Source organism: Falco naumanni, chromosome 6 (assembly GCF_017639655.2).
Source record: "Falco naumanni isolate bFalNau1 chromosome 6, bFalNau1.pat, whole genome shotgun sequence".
Lineage (NCBI taxonomy): Eukaryota > Metazoa > Chordata > Aves > Falconiformes > Falconidae > Falco > Falco naumanni.
In genome coordinates, this window is record NC_054059.1 from 49,936,485 (window position 1) to 49,961,724 (window position 25,240).

At 42.6% G+C, this 25,240-nt stretch overlaps 1 protein-coding gene and 1 long non-coding RNA gene across 4 annotated transcripts in view; one reads left to right on the top strand and one right to left on the bottom strand.

Moving 5' to 3' along the window:
- The window catches only part of AIG1 (androgen induced 1), a 127,478-nt gene that overhangs the window by 38,538 nt on the left and 63,700 nt on the right, over positions 1–25,240 (bottom strand). The window contains exon 4 of one of the 3 annotated variants that reach the window (XM_040599548.1): positions 16,057–16,186. The exons of the other annotated variants lie outside the window; for them this stretch is intronic. Coding sequence (XP_040455482.1) covers positions 16,057–16,186 — 130 coding nt within the window. The remainder of the gene's footprint in view (positions 1–16,056; positions 16,187–25,240) is intronic. 3 annotated transcript variants of the gene reach the window in all.
- LOC121090794 lies at positions 11,366–24,373 on the top strand. The gene is made up of 3 exons (XR_005828725.1): positions 11,366–12,275; positions 15,626–15,852; positions 19,150–24,373. It is a non-coding gene; the product is annotated as an uncharacterized LOC121090794 (long non-coding RNA).

Consider the following 25,240-nt stretch of genomic DNA (forward strand, 5'->3'; position numbering starts at 1 on the left):
GTGCACACATCTCATCAGTTGAATCTGCACGTTGCAACAAACTTGGAAACAATTTTTTTAGAAAAGCATGCTGTTTTTAAATGCTGTACATGTATCTGATCTCTGCTACTCTGAGATGCTACCAGGAAAACTGATTGTGAAAATAAAAAGGGTGAGAAAATGGACTATTAACTCAAGAATACCATTGGTCACCTTGCAAAGAGGAAAAGACGACAAATCCTTATTGCTTAATGCAAGATCTCGAGCCACATCGCTGAAAGGCATGCCTGTACAGACACATTCACTACTTGCAATTCCTGTACAACCACAGAAATCCCCGGCACTCTGGAGAGCAATGCCATCAGAAGTCATGGTTGCCCTTCCTGCTCCAGGCAGAAACATGCTCAGTCCTGAGGACAAGGGTGCATATGCAACTCGGTCCTCACTACAAGGCTGGGTAGCGTTACCTCTGTGGGACTGATGGAACCAGTTGCCTACTTCTAACAAGCCTGCCTGGAATCTGGGGCATTGAGGACTTCAAGAACTTGCAGGTTAGCCAAATCTCGGTAGATTGAAAATGAAAGACCAGCAAAAGACATACGCCAACACAACATTGTCTCTTTGCCAAAATTCAGCCCTTTGTTCCAAGGGTGAAGGTGCTGGAATGTTTCTGATGTTAGAAGATGTGTCTTCTGACGATTCAGTTTTTATACATGGATGATCTGTGGTTCTGAAGTTCTCTCCTGAAAAATTCAGGTAGGAATTTAACTCCTCACATGGAAAATTTCAGGCTAGACTTCTTATCGTGACTAAGTTAAGTAATGGAAATTATTAGGCAAACCTAACTATAAGCATTTTTCCACGTTATAAAAAAAACATGCACCAAACTGCATGCTTCTTGTTTCGATTTTGCCCTTATCCCATTTATTCTACATCGATCTCTGCATTATTTTTCTTGTTCATTTTAAAAGCACAGGCTGCTTGGAACGTGTTTCCAACCTTCTTGTCTTCAGAGGTCCAAGCACACTTGTGGTGATGCGTGAAAAGCCCAGCAATTCCCATTTCTGTTCGCATGGCAGGCCCAAGCCTCAATGAGACTCAAGGAAGACCTTCTCAGGTGGCCGCTCGGGGAAGCCAGCAGAGGCACCGTGGGCACAGCAGATGCCCCTCGCTCCCACAGGCCCCTCCTTTTATGGGCCTGTGTTGAAAGCAGGACAGAGCTCTCAGAAAACGGTGCATGCTGTTCCCCCCAGATCCCAGTTCCGGGACACGGAGCTTTAAGGACAGGCGTGCTTTTCACAAATAGCCAGTCTTTTCTGGACCGAGTACCTCAGCAGTTGCTCCTCCGCTATCAGCCTCACGTCATCTCCTGGGATGAGTTCTGATTTCTCAATACAGATTACTTGCACCTGGATGGCAATGATAGGGTGTTGGCAGAGACACCAAGCAGACAAGAGGAGAGGGGAGAAGCCTTGCCAGACCTTGTGTGTGCAACTGCTGAGTCAGTTCAACAGCCTCCGATACCCCCACCCCCACAAACACAGGTGCAGATGGCCATATAAAAGTAATCTTAATTTGGCTGCTGCCCAAATTCCACATTCCTCTTGGCTCCATTGGACCCGTTTTCCCACATGACCTCATCCCCCATGCCCTCGTGGCAGACAGCCAGGCAGGCAACGTGCAGTTCATTCTCCAAACATCCAGGAGTTGTTGTGGAAGTGGGAAGGAGATGGGATTCCGATATGGGCGAGAGGAAGAGCGGATCGGCATGCCTGGGTCTGGGCCTTTGACCTCCAGACTTCCCCCACACCCACTGGAGTCTGGGAGCCAGGTCCTAGGAGCTACTGGGCTGCCTCTGCATCCTTCCGCTCCAGCAGTGATGCACAGGCTGCAGGAGGTCCCTCCATGCGAAGGACTCTGCTGGTGTAAAGCTGCTCCGCATGGAGCCCTGCAGCCACCGCTCTGTCTCCTCCACAACAGGATTAGCAGCTGCTTGGTGGCATCGGGATGCTCCTGCGAGAGACTCAAGCTGCTGCAAGCCAGCCTCAGCTGCTGGCAGAACTGGCCAGGCCCCTGCCCCTCTCCATGCTCAGCTCCAGGTAGTGGAGGGCTGAGATGCAGCTACGTGAACAACTTGAATGCCAGCTTGAGGACTGAGGGTTACTTCCCACACCCGTCTCAACACATAAGTTAATACTGTGTATAGCTACAGCATATGGAGCTCATGGACATATCAGAACACAATGACTGAAGATGAAGAAAGTTAAGTTTAACCTACGCAACACTTAACGATGCTCTTGACCACCGTGCAAAGTTTTTCTAAAGCTACTATATTCACCTGTCTACAAAAGAAGAGTAAATCCTTTCTTTGCACTTCAGCAAAACAATCAGCAAGTCCACGTGTTCACCACTTGCCAGGAAGACTAATGAAGTCAAAGCCAGTGGTAATGAAACACATGACATCTGATCAAAGGTTGTTTCCATGATGTGTTTCAGTTTCCAAAATGAAGCCACTTTGCGTGCATGATTAACAAACTTTGTAACTCGCCTGATCTGCTTCTGAGGGCATCTTATTTTTCTCCCTCTTCAATGATTTTTCTAAGAAAAGTAAAAAAAAATAATATTGGTTGATTTTGATTACAGTAAAGCAGAGACAAAGCCTGGAGTACTTCAGATAGCAAAAAGTTTCAGGAATTCACAAACAGTTTGAAACAGGAGAGTGGTCACAACTTCACTGCAGGGACCACTGCTTCAGCTGCTATGACTGGTAAAGGAAAATCAAAATCCATAGCACTCAGATGTGTACCATATTTCATGATGCATATCTAAGAACCACCCATTCCCTCGTCTCGTGTTTAGCATATCCCACGTGTTAGGGCGAAAAATAAAAACCTGAGCAGTAGGCATGAGAATGACAACACCATCGGCAGCCTCCTGCTGTTGGAGGCTATACCGAGGGGAACTTTTGACTATCAGCTTGGCTGAGCTTCAGATTTGCCCTAAATATGGTGCAACTGGCTGAGAAGAGCTGGGACAGCAGGGTGAGAAAGTTTGCCACCAGAGAGCTATCAACATAAGCGGGTGACCATCTTCCTCTTTGCTAGGCTCTCACACAGACTGATCATAAAGGCAACACTAATAAACACTGCCAAGTGTTAGGTACAGCGCATGCCAAGCTCAAGCAAGGTTGCTAATGCAGAGCAGAGGCTGTGGCCTGGCAGACTGGGGCAGAGGCACAGAACAGCACAGAGGTGTCTGCGTGAGCACTGTGGAGCTGGTGGTGGGGAGGAAAAAAATAATTGCAAGAGGAATTCCATTTTTAACCGGTTGCTGAGACGCACTCTGTGCCTCTTGTTCACTGTGAGGGTGGTGAGGCACTGGAAAGGTTTGCCCAGAGAAGCTGTGGATGCCCCATCCCTGGAAGTGTCCAAGGCCAGGCTGGATGGGGCTTTGAGCAACCTGGTCTAGTGGAAGGTGTCTTTGCCCATGGCAGGGGGTTGGACTAGATGATCTTCAAGGTCCCTTCCAATGCAAAACATTCTATGACTCTATTTAAATCTGAATTGTGTAAGCAGCGGAAACAGAAAGGGAAGGGTGGGCAAGGTTAAGGCTGCCCATTACATTTCCTGGATTGGCTGGGAAAGAATCATTTGGCATCTGAATACACTGCAGGAAGCACTCCTGACGTTGTGTCAACACCTTTAGCCTCCTTTAGGGTTATGACCATATGTCAGAGATCTTCTTCCCATGGTAGCCATGAAGTTGCTTCGCACTTTTTGCTGGCTCCTAGGCAGAAATACTGAGTGGGAAGCTTTACTCTTTCTGTCAAGCTAGACCACGGTCACTGCAACCTCCCATGGTTGCAAACTGCATCCAGAGATCCTATGGGCATCCTCTTGCACATGAGCTCTGGGCTAGGATTTAGGTTGGAATCATGCTGTGAACTTGGGAGAAGGGAGGTGTGTGGGAAGGAAGAAATGAGAACAGAGGGGAAGGACACTGCAAGAGCCAACAACAGGATGGAGGAATGGAGATACACAGGAAACTTGTCCTTACCAGAATGCAGAACAGAAAACTGTTGACATGACACCCTACATGAAACAGAGCTATACAAAAGTCTATTAGCAGCTTTGGAGGTGTGCATGATCACAGTCATCCTGAATCTGAATCACTATCTGTTCCTGAAACAGACAGCTAGTTAATGCTTGGCTTTAAAAGTTGGAAGAGATCACTGATCATTTGAGCATGTTTCAGCATGATTGAAAACAAGTAAGGAAAAACCTACCTTGCAAGTATGAGCAAGCCATGTTTGGGATGATTTTTATTTTGTTAATTTTTTTTTAGAAAGAGCATTTATAAAAATGGCTCTGTACATACAGTAAGTAGAACATTTGGTTGCACTGTGGTCATCTCAGTGGTATTAACCTGCAGCCTAGTGATTCATTATTTGTAACATCATTACCTTTGTGAAGTACCAGGTCACAATCATTGTAAACCCCAAATATTTCACATCAGTACTAAAATCTTGACCAGTCTTTAAGAATGAAAAAGGAGGAGAAATTAAGTCACCAAACAGGCAGGTTAATCAGATTCTGTGGGAACACACAACAGGACAAGCAGATCAGGTCAACAAGAATTTTGGCTCTAATATGCTGAAGTGTGAATAGATGCTGTTATGCTGTGCTTGTCAAAAGACCACACGCAATAGCTTGGCCATGTAAGCAATTACTGTAACATTCTGTGGACCTGCAAACAGCAAAGTAATTCCAGAAGTGAACGTGCACTACTGATTTCAGCTAGTAAAATTCAGCCCTGCTCCCACTTCTACAAGTTATAGCAGTCCAAACTCTCATTAGACAGCAAGAATTCAGGGCAAGGATCATCCTCTACTATGTGTTTTGTACAGTGCCAAGCATGAGGGGGTGGAGGACTCTAGCTGCCACATAATATAAATAATAGTGATTCATCTTTCTGATGCCTCAGTATTAGTTTGATTACCTGGCTTGATTCACTTGAGGTCTGCAATGGCTTCCGTGGGCTGTCAGAAACCTTATTTCCTCAAGCTGTTTATATTGGTGAAAAAAATGCCAACACACCTGCCTGCAAGAGGATGGGTTTGAGGCAGAACACAACACAGCCTCTCCTCTTCATGCCAGAGAATGCAAGTTTGCCTGAGCTGCTCTTGAGGTGATGAGGAAGTGTGGGAATCCAGGTTCTGTATCTGCAGCCAAGAGCAGCTTATCTGTAGCTCAGGTGAGACTTGTACTTTGGGGGAAACATACGCCCCAAATTGTGCTACTCCTTCTCACCCCGGCAAGGGCCTGGAGGTTCCTTCTTTTCCCTGAGCACATGGGGGCATGTGCAAGAAGCAGGTCCTGGTGCCCTCGCTGTGTTCTAAACCATGTCCTTGGCTCACTTGCTGGTGCAGCAATTTTGGGGAAGCAGATATTTGCTCATTTTAATAAAGACTTGTCTCTATTAATCCATCCTGTCCACATTCTCATCAAGATCCAGACTCTTACTCTGTCTGGGGCTCCAAATTTCTGGTACATTTGGAAAAAAACCAGTGCTTTTTTACTCCAGCCATACTCACCTATCATTTGGTTTTACAATGTCTCATGCCACCTCTTTTGGTTTTTATAAGCCCTTGTCCCACCTTGGTCAAGCCACTACCTAGTGCTAGCTGTCATCTCTTTATCTGGGTTTAGGTATTGTGCTTTTACCTTTTCAGCTTGTTCAAGGCCATGTATTTTTCAGATATTTTTTTTTTTTGGGGGGGGAGGGTTGGCTAGGGTTTAGTCATGTGGTTATTCAATATGTCCCCCTGCAGCTCTTACTCCGAAGAGCTGATGATTATGCTGACAGCAGCATCTTCAATCTAAGAGTACTGTTCTTTTCAGTGGAAAGAACTAACTGGTGAGGAAAAAGCAAAAATGCAAAAAAATTTAGACTTTTTAAAACAGTCTTCCTGCCTGCCTCTTCTATCTAAATGTTAATAAACTACCCACCTACCTCTGCAAGTCTTAAGTTTTGAAGCATTTTCTTTCAATAACCAGTCTGGTTTTGCTGAATAACTCCACACCAAGACAGCATTCCCTTCTAATTACTATATCCCTTCAGTACATGTTCTTCTCTTTATCCCTTCCTGGCACTGGCCTTTAATCACGCTTGTGAAACAATATTTGTGGGAAAATCACACCTCTCTTTGGCCTCCACTGTATCCCTTCTCTTCCACCTGAGACCCATGACCAAACCCCTCCTAATCTTTGAGAAGGCTTTTAACTGTAGGAATACCCAAAGACAGACAGAGCCACATTTTCAAGTGCATCACAAAATTAATTCTTGTAATCTACAGCAGTTACAGGCACAGTATGAACCTCAGCCTTCTTCCAACTCCCCAGCTAAAGCAGGTGAAAGCATTCCAAACTAAACTCTTGCAATTTCTAAAAGCAATGTCACATCTCTCCTTTTTATGCAAGTAATCTCTTATTGGTACAGTTCAGTCAGTCACAGCTTGAACTGCAACTCCGAACACCTACTAAAAATTGACAACATGAGGTAGGCAGGTTACATCGCACACTCTTGAAAAGACCATAAATCTCTCTCGTGTAGCCAGTGAGAAGCAACTCCCTGTCAGCAGACACAAAAGAGGAGATATGAAGATAACCTTTCCCTATCTGTGTTGCAATAGCCTCTGAAGGCTGTAAACCTCTCCAGAGCAGCCGTTACAATGATGGCTCTGCATGTTGTGCTTGAAGAATAGTGACATTTCATCATCTGCCTACTAGAGATGCCGAAACAATGGAGAAGTATTTTACAGTTTTCCAAGGGCACACAGGGCTAGCAATGCATGCTGCTACTACATCTGCTAAAGCTTTTGCACTGCCCGCTCACAAATTACTAGTAAGTTTCCCATGTGCTTACAATGGACTTCTCCCGCCTGACACCTCTGCTAGACATACCTCTGCAACTCACCCTGCTATGCTGCAGAACCTCTGCTCAAATAACCTTAGGTTAGCAACAGCACACTTTGGCTTCCTGCTTTCCCGGGCGTGCATCAATGGCTGATACTCAGCACTTTTCTACTTCTCCATGTACTGGAAAAAAGCAAAAAGCCAAATGACAGCCTTTTAGGTCATATGCAGTCAAGCAAAGGCCGCCTTGAATCAGGACTGATGTTAGCTGCTGCTGTGTTCTATGGTCTCCTGTAAGATCCATTTCCTAAGTCACTCAGCATAGGATAGACTTTTCCAAAGCTATCTCTGTACTCAGAGCCCACATTCCACTTCCACGTGATGGAGGTACTTATGAGCCTAAGACCCACCCATTTTTGAAAAGGTGACTTTGAAATCAGACAATCTGATCTAGGAAGGGACCTCTGGATGCCATCTAGTCCAAACTCACTGCTCAGACAAGGTTTAACCAGAGCAGGGTGCACAGGGCAGTGTCCAATTGCATTCTGAATATCAGTAAAGATGGAGATTCCACAGCCTCTCCAGGCAACCTGATCTAGTGTTTAGTCACCTTTACAGTAAAAAAGGTTCTTCTTACGTGACCTTAGCTCAGCATACTGTCTGAATATTTTTTCCTCTTGCCTCCGAGGAACCTGAGAAGTTGCCTACATGTTTGGGGGGAACTTCCTGCAAGCAAAGTATAAGCAGGAAGGGTGAGGTTCTCTGCCACCCATACATCATTCTTACGTTTTTAAGATAAGAATTTACAGCATAGGTTGCTAATGCTGAAAAGGGATGTTTATTATTGCATCTATATTTTAGCTTACAGCCAGCAGAAACTGCACAAACATCATGGAGTCAACCTTAAAGAGAGCCTATGTCACAGCAGTCACCTTTTTGTCCCTCTTTGCCAGTTTCCTGTTACCGGCGTTGATGAAGTTTAAGGGTGGAAGAAGATTTATATAGGATACTGACAACGCCACCTGTCTCTGAGGCTCATGAGCAGGTCAAAACCAATGCTGTTACTTTACCCATCTCTTGGTACCCAATGTTCAGTCTAAGAACATCACACAGCATCTGTCCTCTGCACCTCACAAGAAGAAACAGGGCTTTCAAATGGGAACGATCCACCAGAGGCTGCCTTGCAACTAGCCACTAAGGGCACTGGGATTTTTCACCATCTTGTCCATCACACCTCCACTCTTCTCCTCTAGGGTTATTTTTTCAGCATGCTTACTATAGCTGTTTTCTTCACCAACAGTGTTAACTTCAGGGACTTGTTATTCCATTTTACAGTACTTAGCTACACATTATTGGCCCCAGTTTAAAATTCGAACGAAACCAAAACAAAAAGGTGGGAAAGAAAGAAATCCTCTGAAGTTTGGAAGCAAAACTCCCAGGTATGTACAGAACCATTGCTAGAAGAACAAACTGACATGATCTGTACACAGGTAGGGTTGTTTGGTTGAAGTTGTATCACCCGAGGTGCCAGTATTCTCTGTACCCTAAAAAATACCTAATTATGAAACAAGCATAGGAAACTATGGGCTGAGATGAACATAACCAACTTCCACGCAGTAATTAAGGTAATGTTGCAAGATAAGCCATGGCCAGGGAGGGAATGATGGGGGTTTTTTTGGTAAAACTGAGAAGTGGATGTGTCAGATCAGCTATCCAGCACAGCAAAAGTAAGATGGCTTCCAAAGTAAGTACGAAGTGTAATAGATGTACGAAGTTATTGTTTGCAAAGGTTAGAGACATCTGGGTCAAGACAGGATTCTTTTCTCTGAAATGTTATATTGATATATAAAAAAAAAATGCTGAAGCCAGCCTTGTCTGTACCAGAAAATTATTGTCTATTAGTATGCATAAAATAACTCAACATGAAACGTTGGGGCAGACAAAGAATACCTTTAAAGGACCTTGATGCTAACTGGAACAACAGATGACACACAGTTAAGGAGGACAGTGCTACATGCCACGTCAAATTTAGCTCATGTAAACTAACATGATAGTTAAAGGATGTTCAAGTATAGCTTCCAGACAGAAGAGGGAAACAAAAGTCAGAACAAGCTTGCTTAAGATGATTTCTGATTACTTTGTTACTGGAAGGACATTACCAGCCAGTTAAGACCATGGTAAAAAGAGAATGTAGTGTCTTGCAGGAATTTTATTCCCCCCAAACAAAGCAATCTGTTGCTACATATATGCACAGAACTGGTAACAGATACTGTGACAGTATAAATGTAAATAGAGGAAGTTACCCCATAGTTCTACCACTTTTAAAAATTCTGAAAAATGCAACTGATAGATGGGCATAATTGAAGTAAAGCACAACTGGCCAATTTCTCAGACCAAATAGCAGTAGTTTCTGACTTCATGTGCTCTCTCACTGGTCACTGATGCTTTTTTTCCTAAGATTATGCTTCATACTGCTTTTCAAGCAGAGATTCCAAAAGAATTCTAATTGCAATAGATATAATGTCTGAAGTGCAAAACTTCTGAATTAAAGTGCTGTACTTGTTAATCAAAAGGCGCATACTTTCATTATGGACAATTATATTTATGTCTGAGTCTTTAAGCGGAATTTATTAGATTGTGCCAGCAATTGACATACAATAATATGATTGTCAAACACATTATAAAATAAAATATGTATACCAGAAGCAGTCTCACTTCCACAATATAAAGTAGAGAATTCACCCCATAAGCAGGACAAAGTGGTCTTTGAGCACTTCAAGCACTAGAAATGGGGTTGAGGTAATAATTTCTATCTTGGAGTATGGGTATTAGTTTCTTTCAGATCACAGTTATCCACCAACGAATGCAGCTGCTATACCCCCACCCTCACTACAAAGTAGGAACATAAGGTGAGGGCAAGACCTACGTAGGAGAGGAAAACAGAAATACTGGATTGAAACATTATGATGCCTGACCTTCTTTCATCAGGCTGAGAGATGTGTTTCAAGGCTTCCCATGGCATGGCCAAGCAGCTATACTGAAGGTGAGAGCAAGACCGCTGTACTGAATTTAAAGGTGACAATAAGGGCTCGAGTCTCTGCCATGCTCAAGCTCCAGTCAGCACCCACGCAGAGCCAAGAGCTAGTGTGCAAACACACAAACCCTTCACCTCTGCACTGCCTGGTCATAACTACAGCCACTGGTGTCAGCCTCCCAAAACATGACGTAGACTGAGAGATGCATCTACACAGATGCTCTGCTAAACCCTAACTCTGCACAAGCGGTTTACGTTGGCAGGAAGTTCCTTGACCAAAATACGCTACAATGACACAAACGCTTTTGTAAGTACAACTGCATCCACTTCAGTACAGAAAGGAATGACATAGGGCAACCTACACCGGCACTGCCAAAGCACCAACAGTTTCAAAGAGAGCCAGCTCTCACGTATGTTAGCTACCACAGATAACGCCACATTTCCTCCGAATCAGTCTCGCACATGAACGGATGCAAGGGGCTGGCAAATGGTGGCTGTAGTGGGAGAGAAGGCCTTTGTTACCCTCTGCCACCAGGTGTTTGCTTGCTTGCTGCAGGAGGAACGCTTCAACAGCCTTGCCCATGTTCAGCTTCTCCCACTGTCTGGCCAATACAGCTGAAAACACGAGATCAAACCACAGGATGCAACTGACACTCTCTTCCCCCTCTTTTCTCAACAAGAATTAGCTTGGGGCAGTGAGGAAAGAACAAGGGAAATAAAGGAAAATACACAAAGTAACAGCGTTTTCTTCAAACTGTCCAGGAAAAAAGGCAAAGAAGCACTGATTTTACACTCTTCATGTCCTGTTTCCGCACACCCCATTCCCAAATACAGGACACAGCACAGCAATGAAAACGGTGAGCTACAGTTTCCCTCCCCCTGCCCCATCGCCCGGTACTTACCCACCTGGATGTCCTGCACCCATGTAACTGCCCTTAACTAGCACTGGTGGAATACGACATTATAAAGGTAACTGCCTGAAAGCACTGTATAGACATCTAGGTGGGTTTCTTTCTTTGAAGGTAGAACTGGCATAACCTGATCTTTCCTTGTAGAATGCCAAATACTGATTTATTTCTCTTTTCCAGATTCTTACACGTTTTCAAAATCCACTAATGCAGTTTGTTTGAGGAAGAACTTGAAATGTGAGCTTTTTATTAATTACCAAGAGAAACTGAATACACAAAGGTTTTCCTTTTTGTTCTTGTTGGGTTTCGGTTGTTTCTCTGTGTGTTTTTGTTTTCACACACAACGGGAAGGAAATCATGTGCTTCTATAACTGGCCAGCATTTCTCTATCACATCAGAAAATATTTTTGAAGCTTGGATAAAAAGAGATTGGCCAAATATTTAAATACCTTTTTATGCCCCCCCCCCCCCCCGGCAAAATTCCATGTATTTTCCTTAAAAAAACCAAACTTTTATTTTCTGTTGTTTTTATTCTCTGTTGTTTTTATTCTCTTGTATTGTAAGAGCTGGCAGAGGCCTGGCCACAAATCTTCCATTAATATTAAGAAAAAAAGATGTGGGGAAACCTTTTCACACAGTTCTCTGAAAATCTCAACCTTTGATAAAACAGAATGCCAAAACAAAAGCAGTAATAACATGGTTGACATAACTTGAATGGTTCAGTTGTTTCAGCTTTATCTGATTCCGTGCTCCCTGAATATGGGTAGTTTGGTTTCTGGGATAATAGCAATTTGGATAGTTACTTCATTATTTCATCTCAACTGGGCTTTTGAGGAAATGTTAGTTGATTTGTGGGTATGTTGTTCTTATTTACCAATGAAATACTATATTAAACTGCAGCAAAGATTTTTTCCCATTTGTTTTATATAAAAATAATAGCAATTCAGCTGTATCCCTGGAGGATTTAAAATTGACAAAATCCTTCCAAGGGTTACTTTATAGTCCTTTTTTTGTTCATGCTTCCAGTTTGTCAGCAACTGAATCAATAATTAACTTGGACTGTCATGTTTTCTCTAACATAAATAGAACATTTAAAATAACAACCCTGAAAAGCCCTATTTTCTTTAGGTTACCCAATATCTCAGAAAAAGCAGGCGGCTGCAAACCACTACACAATTGATTTGAACGTTTTGAGTTCCGAGAGAAAGTCAGCTGCAGGACATCCACGTCTGTTTTTCAAAGGCTCAGCATGAACAAAAACTGAGCACTCTTCACAGGTTTTCTAAACAAGTGTATGACAGTGCTCTTTGCTTTTTCACTGCCTATGGAAGTGGCAGGTTGTTCCTAGCCTTACAAACACCTTTGATCTGGATCGGTGAGGACCTGTCAAAGACTGTTTTCTTCAGGGCTCACAAAAGATGACAACAGAGAAGTATGCAGGTAAGTGATCCAAAATGCCAATTCATGTGACTACTATTAGCAAAGACAAATGTATAAATGATTATTTAAAAAAAAAAAAAATCCTCGTTTGTATCCCCTCTCTCCAAATCTCTGTAGCTAGAGCAGCTGTGCCATGCTGTTTCTTAGAGAGTTGGGACAGTATATTTCTTACTATTTTAACAAGATGGGAAAAACAGTGACATGACATCAATGGATATAAATGTGGTTGCAACTAAGATTGTCTAAACCCTCTTGCCTTATAAAACCAGTTCTGCTCAGTTTCAGAAGGGCTGAATTATTATGCCTCATTATTCCTGATTTTTTTTTTTTTTTTTTTTTTTTGGGGGGGGGGGGTTACACTGAAAACAAGGAATCTGCCAGAAATATTGACTGCAGTGTACTGCATTTAAGTATGTGGTGAGGTGTGATCTTCTTTCAGGAGATATGCTGTACAATTTGGTCTAAACCCAGCAACGTACTGCTGTCAAAAAGACAACCGAGTATGATTACCAAGGAGGCTCTTCTGCAAATGATCACATGAAGACAACATAAAAGCAGAAGAAAACTATTATTAGGCTTAACAGTTTTGTCACTATGGGCTTTTCTGCGCTGAAGACAATTTACTACATTTTTTTCCCTCCACGATTTCTCAAAAAGAGGGGTCAAATACTACTAAATCCACGTAGTGGATTTAGATTAAGAGATGAACAGTACACCACACCACCAACTCCAATCTGGTTCTAATAGTTTAATAATCCTTTCCCCAGGGGAAAACTAACACTGAGAAATTACCAAAAAGGAAACAATGCTCCAATCCAGCTCAGGTTAAAGATTTTACTGTTCATTTTGAACACAGGAGATCAGTTTAGGGAAAGCACCTTTTTATGAAGTAGCTGTTTAATAAATGGCAAAAAATGTTCCCTGCTGGAACTGCCTGTGCAAATATACCCTTAAGTCTTCAGTATCTGCAATATGTTGTCCTCACTACCGAGGACCTGGCTGCCCTCTCCACTCCCGTATCATAAGAAGCAGCTATGCAGCATAGCGATTCGATGAAGCTCTTTCTCATGACATTCTGGAAAATTATTCAACTAATGGCTTGGTGGGCAGGTCCAATTTTTTGCCTCATTGTCTGTGTTCTGACTCCAACTCTATAATATTTTGGAGAAAGTTCGCTGTTTCTGCACTGTGCCGAGTAAATATTTTGTCAGTTGTTAAGGATGAGCTACAGAGTAAGACCCGGCAATGTATCCAAATTCAGCAGCAAGACTTGGAACCGTGTTAGAACTTTTTCCAGATTGTGATTTGTAATGTATTTCAGAAGCCAGCAGAAAACCAACCACTTGAACTATTACAGAAAGGCTGAATGAACCCTTTTCAAAGCTGTGAAAATGTTTTTCCCCACAGCTGAAAAAAAAAAATATTAAAAAAATCATTAAGGCCAGCTGAAAGAGCTGGGTGATGAGGGGGAAAGTTTATTTCCCGATTGCTCCATGGTGCAGCACATTCCCCAACGAAGAGCAGTGTCTGTGCTGCAGCAGGGAGAAAAAACTCACTGGGATGAGGTGAAAGGGCCAGTGCTAATGCAAGGCTGTGAACCAAACCGCCCATGTCAGAGACACATCCACACGACCTGCTGGTGAGGGGTGAGCAAGCAAAATGGAAACAGAGGCTGCCCTCCATCCTGTCTCCATAGTGGAGCTACAGAGAAGGAAGCACAAATGAAGACTAAACAAAGACTTGTTTCAGGAACATAATTATTTGATCTCTGCTGCAGCCAGGCAATTACTAGAAGTGATGATCACTAAAACTGAATTCCACTACTTAAGCTAGGAAAACATTCAGCTTATAAATTACTAAAGAGAACGAAAAGCAAACACAACTATGTGGCTCAGCATATATCTATAATAATGTCATGGTAACCACTTGTTTGTACTTTTTATGTTATGCCTAACATAGAATCTCTATAGTAATAATCTGTAGAAAAAAGAAACAGATAGACCCATATACATGGTGCTGTTGTTTGGACCAATGAAGAAACAAAAATCAAAAAGCACCTCCCCTTCCAATAAAACAGTTCTGCTTCATATAATTTTGCTAGAAGTTGTATTAAAATAATCAGTATCTTGAGGTTAGTATGCCAGAGAGATTCTGTCTCCCTTTTGCTATTATGATTGGGGCTGGAAAAGTAATTTTTACAGTCTGCATGGCAAGGTACAAAAACCCTAAATTGCTGAAAAGAATGCAAAGGATGAAAAAAGCCACAAGGAAAGCAAAGACAGCGAGAAGACAGAAACTGAAAAAATGATGTTGCTGTCCTCAGTGGAGGGTATACCTGAGGAAGCGTCTGTCACTAGCCCACCTACTCAACAGCAATAAAAATGGCAAGCAGTTTCATTTTCTTCCATCCACCCATCCATCCATCCATCCATCCATCCATCCATCCATCCATCCATCCATCCATCCATCCATCCATCCATTCTTCCTTCCGTCCCTCCCTCTCATCACCCTTCCTCTTTTTGTCTTTCCCTTCCCTCCTTCCTCTACTTCTCCATTTTTTTTATGCTTTAAATACACACTTTATATGGGAGATACTAGTGGGCTTTTTCCACCAGAGGAAAGAGCACCACTTTCTCAACCAGGAAATTTTTTTGGACAGCATTTATGATCCAGCCTAGCAAGTGGTTCCAGTTCCTGACTGACCTCTGCTACTTCTGACATGCTCAAAGCAAAGCAAGCCAGTCCTTGAGGGAAGGCTGTACCAAAAAGCTACTAGAAGGCCAGAAGGATCTGATTTTTGTTGCAGCTACAGTTTGCTATTGGCAACAGCATCCAAAATGTCTCACTGAATCATCAAGCAATAAACCGAGGCACAAATTGATATCATCTACAAATTTCAATTTGTAAGAGTAATTCTTGACAAAATTCATGATTTGTGCTGTGAAAAATAATTCCAGTTTTGTTTCTTCAGCGCATACATAAGCCTACCATCATCTTGCTCTCCCTTCAGCTTTGGGACATTATGTCAGACAAACATAAGCACAGGCTTCTTCTCCAGACCAGTATGTCATATGTACTGGTTTACCCCATAAGTCCTTTATGTGCCATCCTCCCATTACATCCAACTTCAGGACCTTCCTGCCACACTCTTAGGCCAATGGCTCCTCCACATCACCGATCTCCTTCACCTCTGCTGGGCTGGACACATGCCCTCTGCTCAGCCCTCCCCTGCCATACCCCAAGCTCCAGCTTTCCCTTCCCTGCCATTTCACAGCCCTCTCCTCCTCCCTCCCCTTGCCTGTGGCTTCCTACGCTCTCCTCCCCAACTCATTTATTTTCTTTTCCTCCAGAGAACTGCTCATGTATCAGTTTTTTCTGATTCATCGGGGGCAAGCAGAAGTGATGCACCCAGCTGAAGGAGCCACAGACAAGGTTTGTGGTTGTGTCCTGTCTTTCTGCTGCACCTGGTGTATCAGCACCTACCTGCAACCAGGGCTCTCCAGCATGGCCCAAGTGCAGACAGCGGAGCAGAACCCTTCAGAGCCACTGGTCAGGCATGGAGATGCACGATGTACAGGTCTGTAAGTACTGGTCAGAAAAACTGCTGGAGGAATATAAAACTTCTGGGGGAAATCTAGGAAGAACCGTTGGGTGCCCCATGACACATGCAGGTTTCTGGTTTTAGAGTGGCTTTTTAATGAGCTTTCAAAAGCAGGGAAAAGTATAGATAAAAAGAAAAACAGTAAGATTCTGAACAGACATTCCCTTTCTTCCCTCCTACCCTTCTGTGGCTCAGTTTTACAGCTCCACCGCAGACAAACCAGAGACCAGAAAGTCAGTAGAGAGTGGAAGATCCACCCAAGTCTTAATGGCACTTCAGCTCCAGACACTTGCTGGATCCCACTGGGTTCCTGGATAGAACAATGCAAAAAAGAGGAAGGGACCTATTTTAGAAAATGCTAAGCCAATTAATTCCTGCATGTTGAAGAAAAGGCATGAGGTGGCACAAGGATCTCTGGCTGCTCTTTTAAGGACTGCTGAAGCAGGTGTGAAAAGAAGCTTTTTTAAGATGATGATTTCCTCATATAAGCAAACACCACAACAGAGATGGGGCAAGGCATTAATCCTGTGGTCTCCTTTTCAATGACAAATGGTCTGGCCCCATTTTCAACCGATTTTTACATCTACTGTCAACCTAACTTCGCCTGCTTAAGGAGATCCAGTCCCTCCCACAGGGCCATTTACCTCCTCTCAGCTGGTCCACACAACAGGATGTAATTTTACATACACAATTGACCAAATCCAGGCACCCTTTACTGTCTTTTATTTTTACTCAGTGTTCTCTCAGGCAAACGTCAATGTGGCTTCCTGAAAGTAAAGAGAGTTTGCCTGAGGAGAAAGCAGGTAAGGAACTCATTTCCATTACTTCAGTATCATAAACCCTGTATTTCATAATCTGTAACCTCCTTTTGGCCTTCTGCTGACCCATGTAATACTGCATCTATCCAGCTGTTAGAACTGCTGTTCAAACACTGCACTCACCAGAAAACTCTACCCAGTGTCACAGCTGGTACCAGGAGGCGTGGCAATTTTGCAACTACTTCTTAAATTGTAATTATTTGTTAGTCTTGAGGAATCATAATAGCCCATATATCATCAGAGAGGAAGTGACATAACAAAAAACTGCCATTGCCTCTTTCTGGTACACAGACAATATTTCGGTGAGATTATAGGTGCAAATCTTCTCAGCATTTCAACAGCTGAAGTCCTTTCCTTTTCTGTCAAATTTGTAATATCAAGAAGAAACATCAGTGAGATCCTAAGCCATTTATGCATATGTTTCTAATTATTTTATTTCAGTCTGTTATCCAAAATTAGAAGTTACATTAGTATAAACCCACAAGTTTTCTCTGTCATGGTTTATCTTTTCATCTTTCTGCTGGAGCAAGGAATGAAGTCGCAAGGAATGAAGTCACAAGAACTTACGCACACGTGTTAAAAATTATAGCCCACTTACATATACTTCTTTTCAGATAAATCCAGTAACTATCCTTAAAAAGTAAGTACAGTCTCAATAAAAAATAAAAGGTACTGCTTTCCTCACTAGTCCGTCTCCATAAGGTGTTCCATGTGTTTACCAACTAAAACTTGACTGAGGTTAAGTGAATGAAGGGACAGAGTCAGTGACTAAGCGAGGAGACAACACGTAACAGAATCAGGATTAACCGTACAGACCCCATCCTCTGAAGGGCTCTGGCACCTGCCCTAGAGGAATGCACAGTGCACACATGCTCACTACCTACATCCAGTTTCAGCTGTGTATGTGCACTGCCTATCCCTTCAGTTCTGTCACCTTTCTGAAAACATACTGCAGAGATCAATGGTTTTTGGCACGTGTGTGTTCAAGCCATTTGCTAAGATGAAATACACCGTTTTGGGGGTATCTGGCAATTCAGACTGCAATACTTAGTTTTTTAAGCCCGCTGACTGAAAGCAGGTTTCTGCAATTTTGTTTACTGCCGCAAAGAAATTCACACTGTATCTCCACAGCACATAAAATGACATATGATGAGGAAAGAGCTTAATAAGGCAAGCAAGTATCAAAGAGCAATTCAATACAACTTGAGAAAAACATTTTAAAATTTTGCTAAGAAAAGTTTAATTATATGTATTTTTAAATCTGTGAACATGCTTCTTAAAAAGCAAACCACTGGATAATTCATTGCACTGAAAGGAATGGCCTGACTTGTATTGATGTCAAAGCGGTAAGATTTCATTGCACATATCAAAAAAGGAAGCTACAGCAAATGATGAAATTAAATAGTAATATGTTTTGCAGGGTTGGCAGAGTACGTTGACATGGCAGAGCATGGGAAAGATAAAGATACAATATTAATTAAATATCTTTCAAGGACAAGCGCCAATCTGTGCACATTTTGTAAGCTTTTCCTTGTTATGTCCATCATCTAGCATTTTGAGTTACATACATTTGGCCCCTCTGAGTGAAAGAACTAACTTGAACTTTATTTCCAGAACAATCCAAGAGAATTAATGAAGCTTTCTTAATGTCACTAAAAGGAAGACAATATAGAACATGTCCCTACTTCTATTTTTCTGCTTTTATACTAAATGAAAAGGAACTAAGCAGTAACAAGGGGCACTAGAAGCAGCTGGAGAAAAGATCCCTCTAGCACAAGTTCCATGAGGGCAACTATACGGCTACCCTTAAGCATAATGTATACTGAAGTAGAGGTACCTCTCACAGCACAACTGCAACTACACACCACACTCAGCCCAGTAGGCAGCCCGTGTAAATCACTAATTTAGGGAACACAAATCACTGCACAAGTCTTTTCAGCATATGGTACAGAAAAGATGCCGGAAGGCCTCAGGAGAGCCTAACACCGCCATTGCTCCTCTGCTCTCCGGGACATGAGCCCAGCCTTTCAGAAACTCAGTGTAGAAACCTGCCCAGCGCTCCAACTCCTGTGAACTATGTATTTCTTCATATTTAATTTATAGTTATCTTTTTCTTATTATCATCCCATCTTCCACCCAAAGACCCAGCCAGCTCTCCTTCTCCTAGTAATCTGGAAGGACTGGAGTATTGTGATTCGAACTTTGGCTACACCTTTCACTTTCATTAGTTATGCTATTGATTTTGTTAGATGATTGCATCTGGGAGGGATGAGAAACCAAAATTTAGTTAACAGCGGGTGGACTTTTTAAAAATTACTTCTATGGCTATCCTCTGCCCTTAATCTTGAGAACTGTCATGAACTACATGTCTATGGAGGCAAACTTGACAAATTTTAAATCAATTTTTTCCTTTCAGAGTATAATTTATTATTATTTCCAAACTTATCTTCCACAGACTGCTGCAACAACAAACACAAGACCACATTGATCAGAGCATCATCTTACTGGCTGATCTAATCTCACTGAGAGAAAGGAAGGCTTATAAAATATGTTTGAAGACTAAACAGTACAACCAGTGCCAAGTTTCGCTTGACTCACACTATGTGGAAGCTGAGGCCCAAATAGCCAATGTTCTCGTCTGCCAGAGGCCCATGTTCTCAAGTTCAAACACATTTTATATTTGCCAGTCATATTTCCAGTAATCACTAAGTTCTACTAAAGAAGACATTTAATAACTCCTATGACACCATATACTATATTTAATTTTCTCTTTAAAATGCATTAAGAAACATTTTGTAAACCCCAAATCCTTTAATAAACAAAATGTAATCAGTATGGGTGTGTGTACCCAGATTTCTGTGTGCGAAAGAGATTTTGGAAACTAAGGGCTCTAATTCCATCTTCTCTGAAAGGCCCTAGATTTTAAAAGGTCAGACCAGGAACTTTCAAATAAAGAAAGACCCATGAACGCGCAGAAGGAGCACACATCTGTTATGCTGCAGTTCGCTCTGCAATCCAAAAGCAACACTGGGAAAGGCACGCAAACAACATAACAATTTTGGTGGTTCTGGTGGGATTTTAGATAATGAAGAAATTTTTGGTTAAGAGCAAACTAGAATAAAAGCGCTATGAAAACTCAGCATATTCCAGCTCTATCCCCTCCTTCTGCATTGCTCTGAAGAAAAAAATAGAAAGACACCTCTGACATTTCTGATCCTCCTTCTAGAGGGAAGCAGAGAGTCTGTCAGTCTTCCTTGTTCCAGTTCAGAGGCTGTGCAAGTGTAGACTGATATTTTAAAACCGAAAAGGGATTTACCAGAGTCCAGAATATCCCCTCCCATAGGTTGCCTTAAACAAAGCGGAGCTGTGGGACCAAGGCAGAGGAAGCGGTCTCGGGTGGCAGCCCATGGTTTGGGAAGGTGTCCAGGCTGCTGAGCGCCTGCAGTGCCCCAGAGCGAGGACCACGGCGTGGGCAGGGCATGGCTTTGCTCGATCTCATCTAGAAGGAATCCTGGAAAACGTAATCCCGGGATCTGCTGGGATTTGCGGACCTCCATAGAAAGGCGTATTTGGAAGGAGCACAAGATAGCAAGATAGAAGCAGCCTCCTTTTTAATAACTTAGGAAAGCCTGAAAGAAACTACAGATGATGTTCATCTCTCCTGTAAGCAGGGAGAAAACCTCCTTGTTTGACTTTCAATGTCAAATCCGAGGAGGCAGCCAGTAACTGAGCCACAGCAACACCTGGAATAGTTTAAAACTATGTGAACAGGCCCTTTTTTTAAAAAAAAAAAAGATTAAAAGTGGTTTTAATTGCTTGTTTGTTTAGACTTCGCTGCTAGAGCTCTGGGAAGAAATCTCTCTTCAGAGAGAAGCTGTATTGTTTGTTTGTAAAATAGCTTGATAGGCAAAGCCTGCAGGGAAGATTGGTCTGTAACATACAGGAAAAGCAAACAAGAGTGGTAATGGATTCAAAGGTTAATGCAGAGTCCATGAGGAAATTAATTAGGTTAATGAATGCCCTCAGCTACCCACCCGCCACTTCATCCAAATGTAATGGCACAGCTGCACCCCAGCTCTGGGTGCATCCTCAAGAGGGCTGGGAATTGGATACTGTGAGATGCAACCCATGCAAGCCCTGAGTGTGTGACCCTGGACCAGTGTACCTATGCATGTTCACCTGCTAGGCTGCAACACTAATACCTTGCAGACTGACTGACTTCAGGCTGGGGGATCCCTGTTGATAGCCATTTGACCTCCTACAGTGCACAGGCCACAGTATTTTATTCTGCAATTGAAGGAAACCCTTCTTTTCAGACATGTGTGTGTCACTGAGCCCGATCTGGTAAGGCTGAACCATTGTGCAGGTGTAAGACTTATCCGTTTCCCAACCTGTCTTTATAGCTGAATTTTCTCACAGTAGCTCCAGAAAAGCTTACAAGCAGCTAAATTAACCTCCCAGTGCAGCTTAAATTCAGGCAAAAATTTCACACTCCCCAGTCTTTTCCCCAATTTGGGATTTAACAAACTCCATCCAAAATTCCAGGTCAAACCTGGTAAGCGATTTACTGTGACTGGCTTATTTAACATCATCCTTTCTGTACTTCCCCGTTACCTTCAGGAACTACCTTGAAACTGTAAGGTGCTGCAAAAAGTGTTTATGTAAATTAAAGCAGCAATAAAAGGCTGCCAAGAAATTCCATAGTATGCTACCAAAATAAAACCTCAAGCTACTTCACGTAACCCCAAAGCTGAGGCTGAAAAAGCATCACAGTTAAAATAGTCATGAAGTTGTGTGTTGGGGTTAGAAAATTTCTTTCAGAATGAATTTCTGATGGAAAATGTAGTTTGGGTATTACTGAAATTTTGTCGTTTCTGATTTGACAAAATTTTCCCATGCTCATAAACAATCTAAAAGATCCATCAGGCCACTTCAGCATGGCTGCACTGGGGGCGTTCTGCCCTCTCCCAGCAGCTCTCCAGAACTATGTAGCCTTGGGGGAATTTTAGTTTTCAAGCATCCAATGGACCAGTTCTTGGTTGTGGGCTGGGCTTCTGGATAGACCACACCTCTCAGACTGACCAGTTTGGAGAAACCCAAGTGCAACCATGAAAAAACATAGGAAGATGCAGTTCAGGTTTGAACTAACTCAGAATGAGTTATTTTGTGACTTCTAGATTTACAGTGTTTGAAATATTTATAAAAACAAGATATATTGGTACAAAGTAAGGGGGAAAAAACAAAAAAAAAACCCCACCCAGAGTGAAACATTACAATTCTTTTTTTTTTTGCCTCCAATAATGATATAAAGAGTAAATATAATCTATGGACATAAGAAAAACCAGTGATTAATGGCTATGCAGACTGCTGCATGTCCATATAGTAGTGGTATGTGTGGGTCTGTCAGGTGCGAGATCTTGGAAAGCCCCACCTGTTCTGCATTTATGAAAATATATAATAGATCTTTGGTAAGATCTATCATTCTATCCAAGTACAAGAGAAACAGAGACTGGCTTAATTGAGGCTGCACAGGAAAAAAAGAGGAATAATTAATGTAAACTTCCAGTCAGGTAAACTAAGCTGCAGAATTTGCTGCCCTTCCTGGGGGAGACCTTTACTGAATGTAAGAAGAATAAGGGATTGGGAGAGCTTTCAAATGAGTCCAAGGCCAGGGAACTGTATGCAGACATAAAATGGCATTAACGAGTGATGAGCTCACATCTGTCTCTAATAGCACCATAAGTGGTTGCAGTGTTAGAGCTAGCCAGCTAGGTCAACCGTGTGTAAACGGTTTATCGTATACAGCTTGTTTTCTCTGGCAGGCTTTGCTCTTAAAATAAACAGCACTGCACTCCATGAAAGGTTGGTGGTGACTGTCTCACCCTCTGTATGTACTGATTTGCTAGGGATCATCAAAATGACCTGCGAGGGGACACCAGACCCATGGACCTTTGTAGCTCACATCTTGCTGACAGGTCAGGTGCCCCCTCCCTGTTAAAAGAGGATATTGCAGAGCATCTCCTGAGGTGGGACTCTCAGGGGCCTTTCACCCGACCAGTTTACCCAAAAGGAGACAGTCACAAGTTCTCTCCCCATATAGAAAACAGTGATACAAACCAAGAAATAAAGGGCTCTTTAATGTAGCAGTGGAAAGTACAACAAGCTGAAGTCAGGCAAGTTAGAAATTTGGAAAAGAATGAGCAGTGACAATGAATAATGACAGGAGCAAGCTGCTAAGGAAAACAGATGTTTATCTCTTCAGATCATGACCAAATGTCTTTCTGGAAGATAACTTCAGCGAAACAAAAATCACTGGGCTCACTACAGGTGCAAGTGAGCTGTTACGGCCTCTGTTAAACAGGAGGTCAGACAAAATGATCTAACATTCTCTTCAGACCTTAAATGCCATAGATGTCTGGGTTTGTCTGCGTGGTATTTTGTCGGTAGGTGAGAACTCACTTTGTTTCTGAGTCTGCATGAATCCATGCCAACAATGAACCAGGAGTCATGTAGCTGTGGTTAGCACAGTGCAAAATCCAACCTAATAACTTGCTCCTGGCTTGGAGCTGGCTGATGCCCGGCCAGTTCACAACACAGAATAAAGTTGCATCTGTCTGCAAAATAGCATACAGACACACCTACCCTACACAGCAAGGCAGCCACGCTAGTGCATTTTTGCAGATAAGGAGACACAAGGCATGTCTGTGCCATGTCCTGGAACGCAGTGCAGGGATATCCAACAGCACCCACGGTGCTCACGCCGGAGCCAGTGGCAGTACAGCCACCTCAGCCCCATCGAAAAGGCCTGTGCCCTGGGACCAGTGCTGGCTAACCTGGCCACGCTGCCTTCAGGACCAAATCAGCACGTTAGCTCAAGGTCTGTACCACACGGTGCCAGGACACAGCTGGTGATGGTGACTACTCCTACTGCAGGGTAGATGGGCATTGCTGCGAGTGGTGCTACAAGGCAAATTGTATCATGGATTCTCTTCTTCTGGAGCAAGAATGAGGGCTCAAGACATGCTCACTGTTTGTGGCTGGAGCTTAAATGCTCTGAAAGGGCAGCTTGCATTCCCTTCCATTAAACTCTCAGCACCCGCTCGGTAACTTGTCTCTTCTTCTCAGCATGAACTGAACCAAAGCAATTCCAACCGCAAAAGCAGTGATGTGGTCACACTGTTTTCTGTGCTTGGCATCTAAAGAGTAGAATAATGAACACAGTAGTAAGAACGTGCACTGGACGTGCAAGGAAGGGCAAGTAAAGCACACGGTGCTAATATCATTTGCCACCACACGGTTTGCCTTTACAGAAAGCAGAGTGAGCAACACTGAAAAAGTTTCTCAGCACAGAGCTGTACACCGACAAGGAAAGCATAGCTTGAGCAAAGACAGAACATGGTTGTGTGGGAAGAATGTTTTCCAAAAGGGCTTAAGCCACATGACCGAATTAATGCTATAAAGAAGTACTGAAGTAAAAGTGCAAACCAAAAGAAAAATTCAGACGTTTACTCTACTTGTGACAATCTGACTCAAAATGGTAAGTGCTGGGAAAGAATTAATATGGAAGAAAGGATTAACCACTTCTCCAGAAACATAAACACAGAAGAACACTTTTGAAAGTATCTTAACATTTGTAAGAAGCAGCAGAAGAGAAGTTTATATTATAGAAAAAAGTCAATAAAAATGAAAGATGAAGGTAAAAAACCCCCCCACAAGCTAACCTTTCAAGCAAAAAAATCTTTTGTAGCAGGCTGTGCCTACTAAGACATAGTGTCTTCTGGGAATGGCTGACACCCCCCCTTTTTAAGGCATCAGATCCTCAGTTTACATGATTAGTTCATAATCTCAGGTTTTATTCAATAAAAAAGGTTTTCCAATTCTTCATGATATGAAGAAGGTCTTAAAACTGAGGCCCTAAGGATTAAACTACCAAGACAAAATTCCAAAACTTGGATACTTCTGAGCCTCTTGCTCTCTTTAATCCTGACCATTCATACGTTAATGCCTGCAGGTTTACCCTCAAGACCACTGACACCTGGTGAAGAGCCCCCATATACTGGCACCAGCGCAGTATGCTCAGGGTTTATTTGTATAATTCACGGAGAGTATGTGAAGAAATACTCAATAAGAATGACTGGTGCATGAGCAGTACCAGCACATATGACTTATTCCACAGGATACCTCCTGAAAGCATCCTGTGTCATTAGTTTCTGTGGGTGGACAGTTCCTTGAAAGAATAATGCTCAGGTGAATGGGCAGCGTATTTGGAAAGAGGCACTGGGGATGGGATTTAAGCAGTATTGCAGCTACTGCATATGAACTATAAAACATGGTAAACATTTCAGAAAAGTGTATTAATTGCAAAACAGAAACTTTCAGGATGATAACAATGCCCTTAAAGTTAAGTTCTTCTGTAATCATAGAACCTTCGAAGTTGGAAACTCCTTCTTCCCTCTCCATTGTCCACCAGTACTATTCTCACAAACAAATCACTTCAGCTGCTGTACTAGGAACAAAAACAGGATGGATATTAGACATTGGAAACT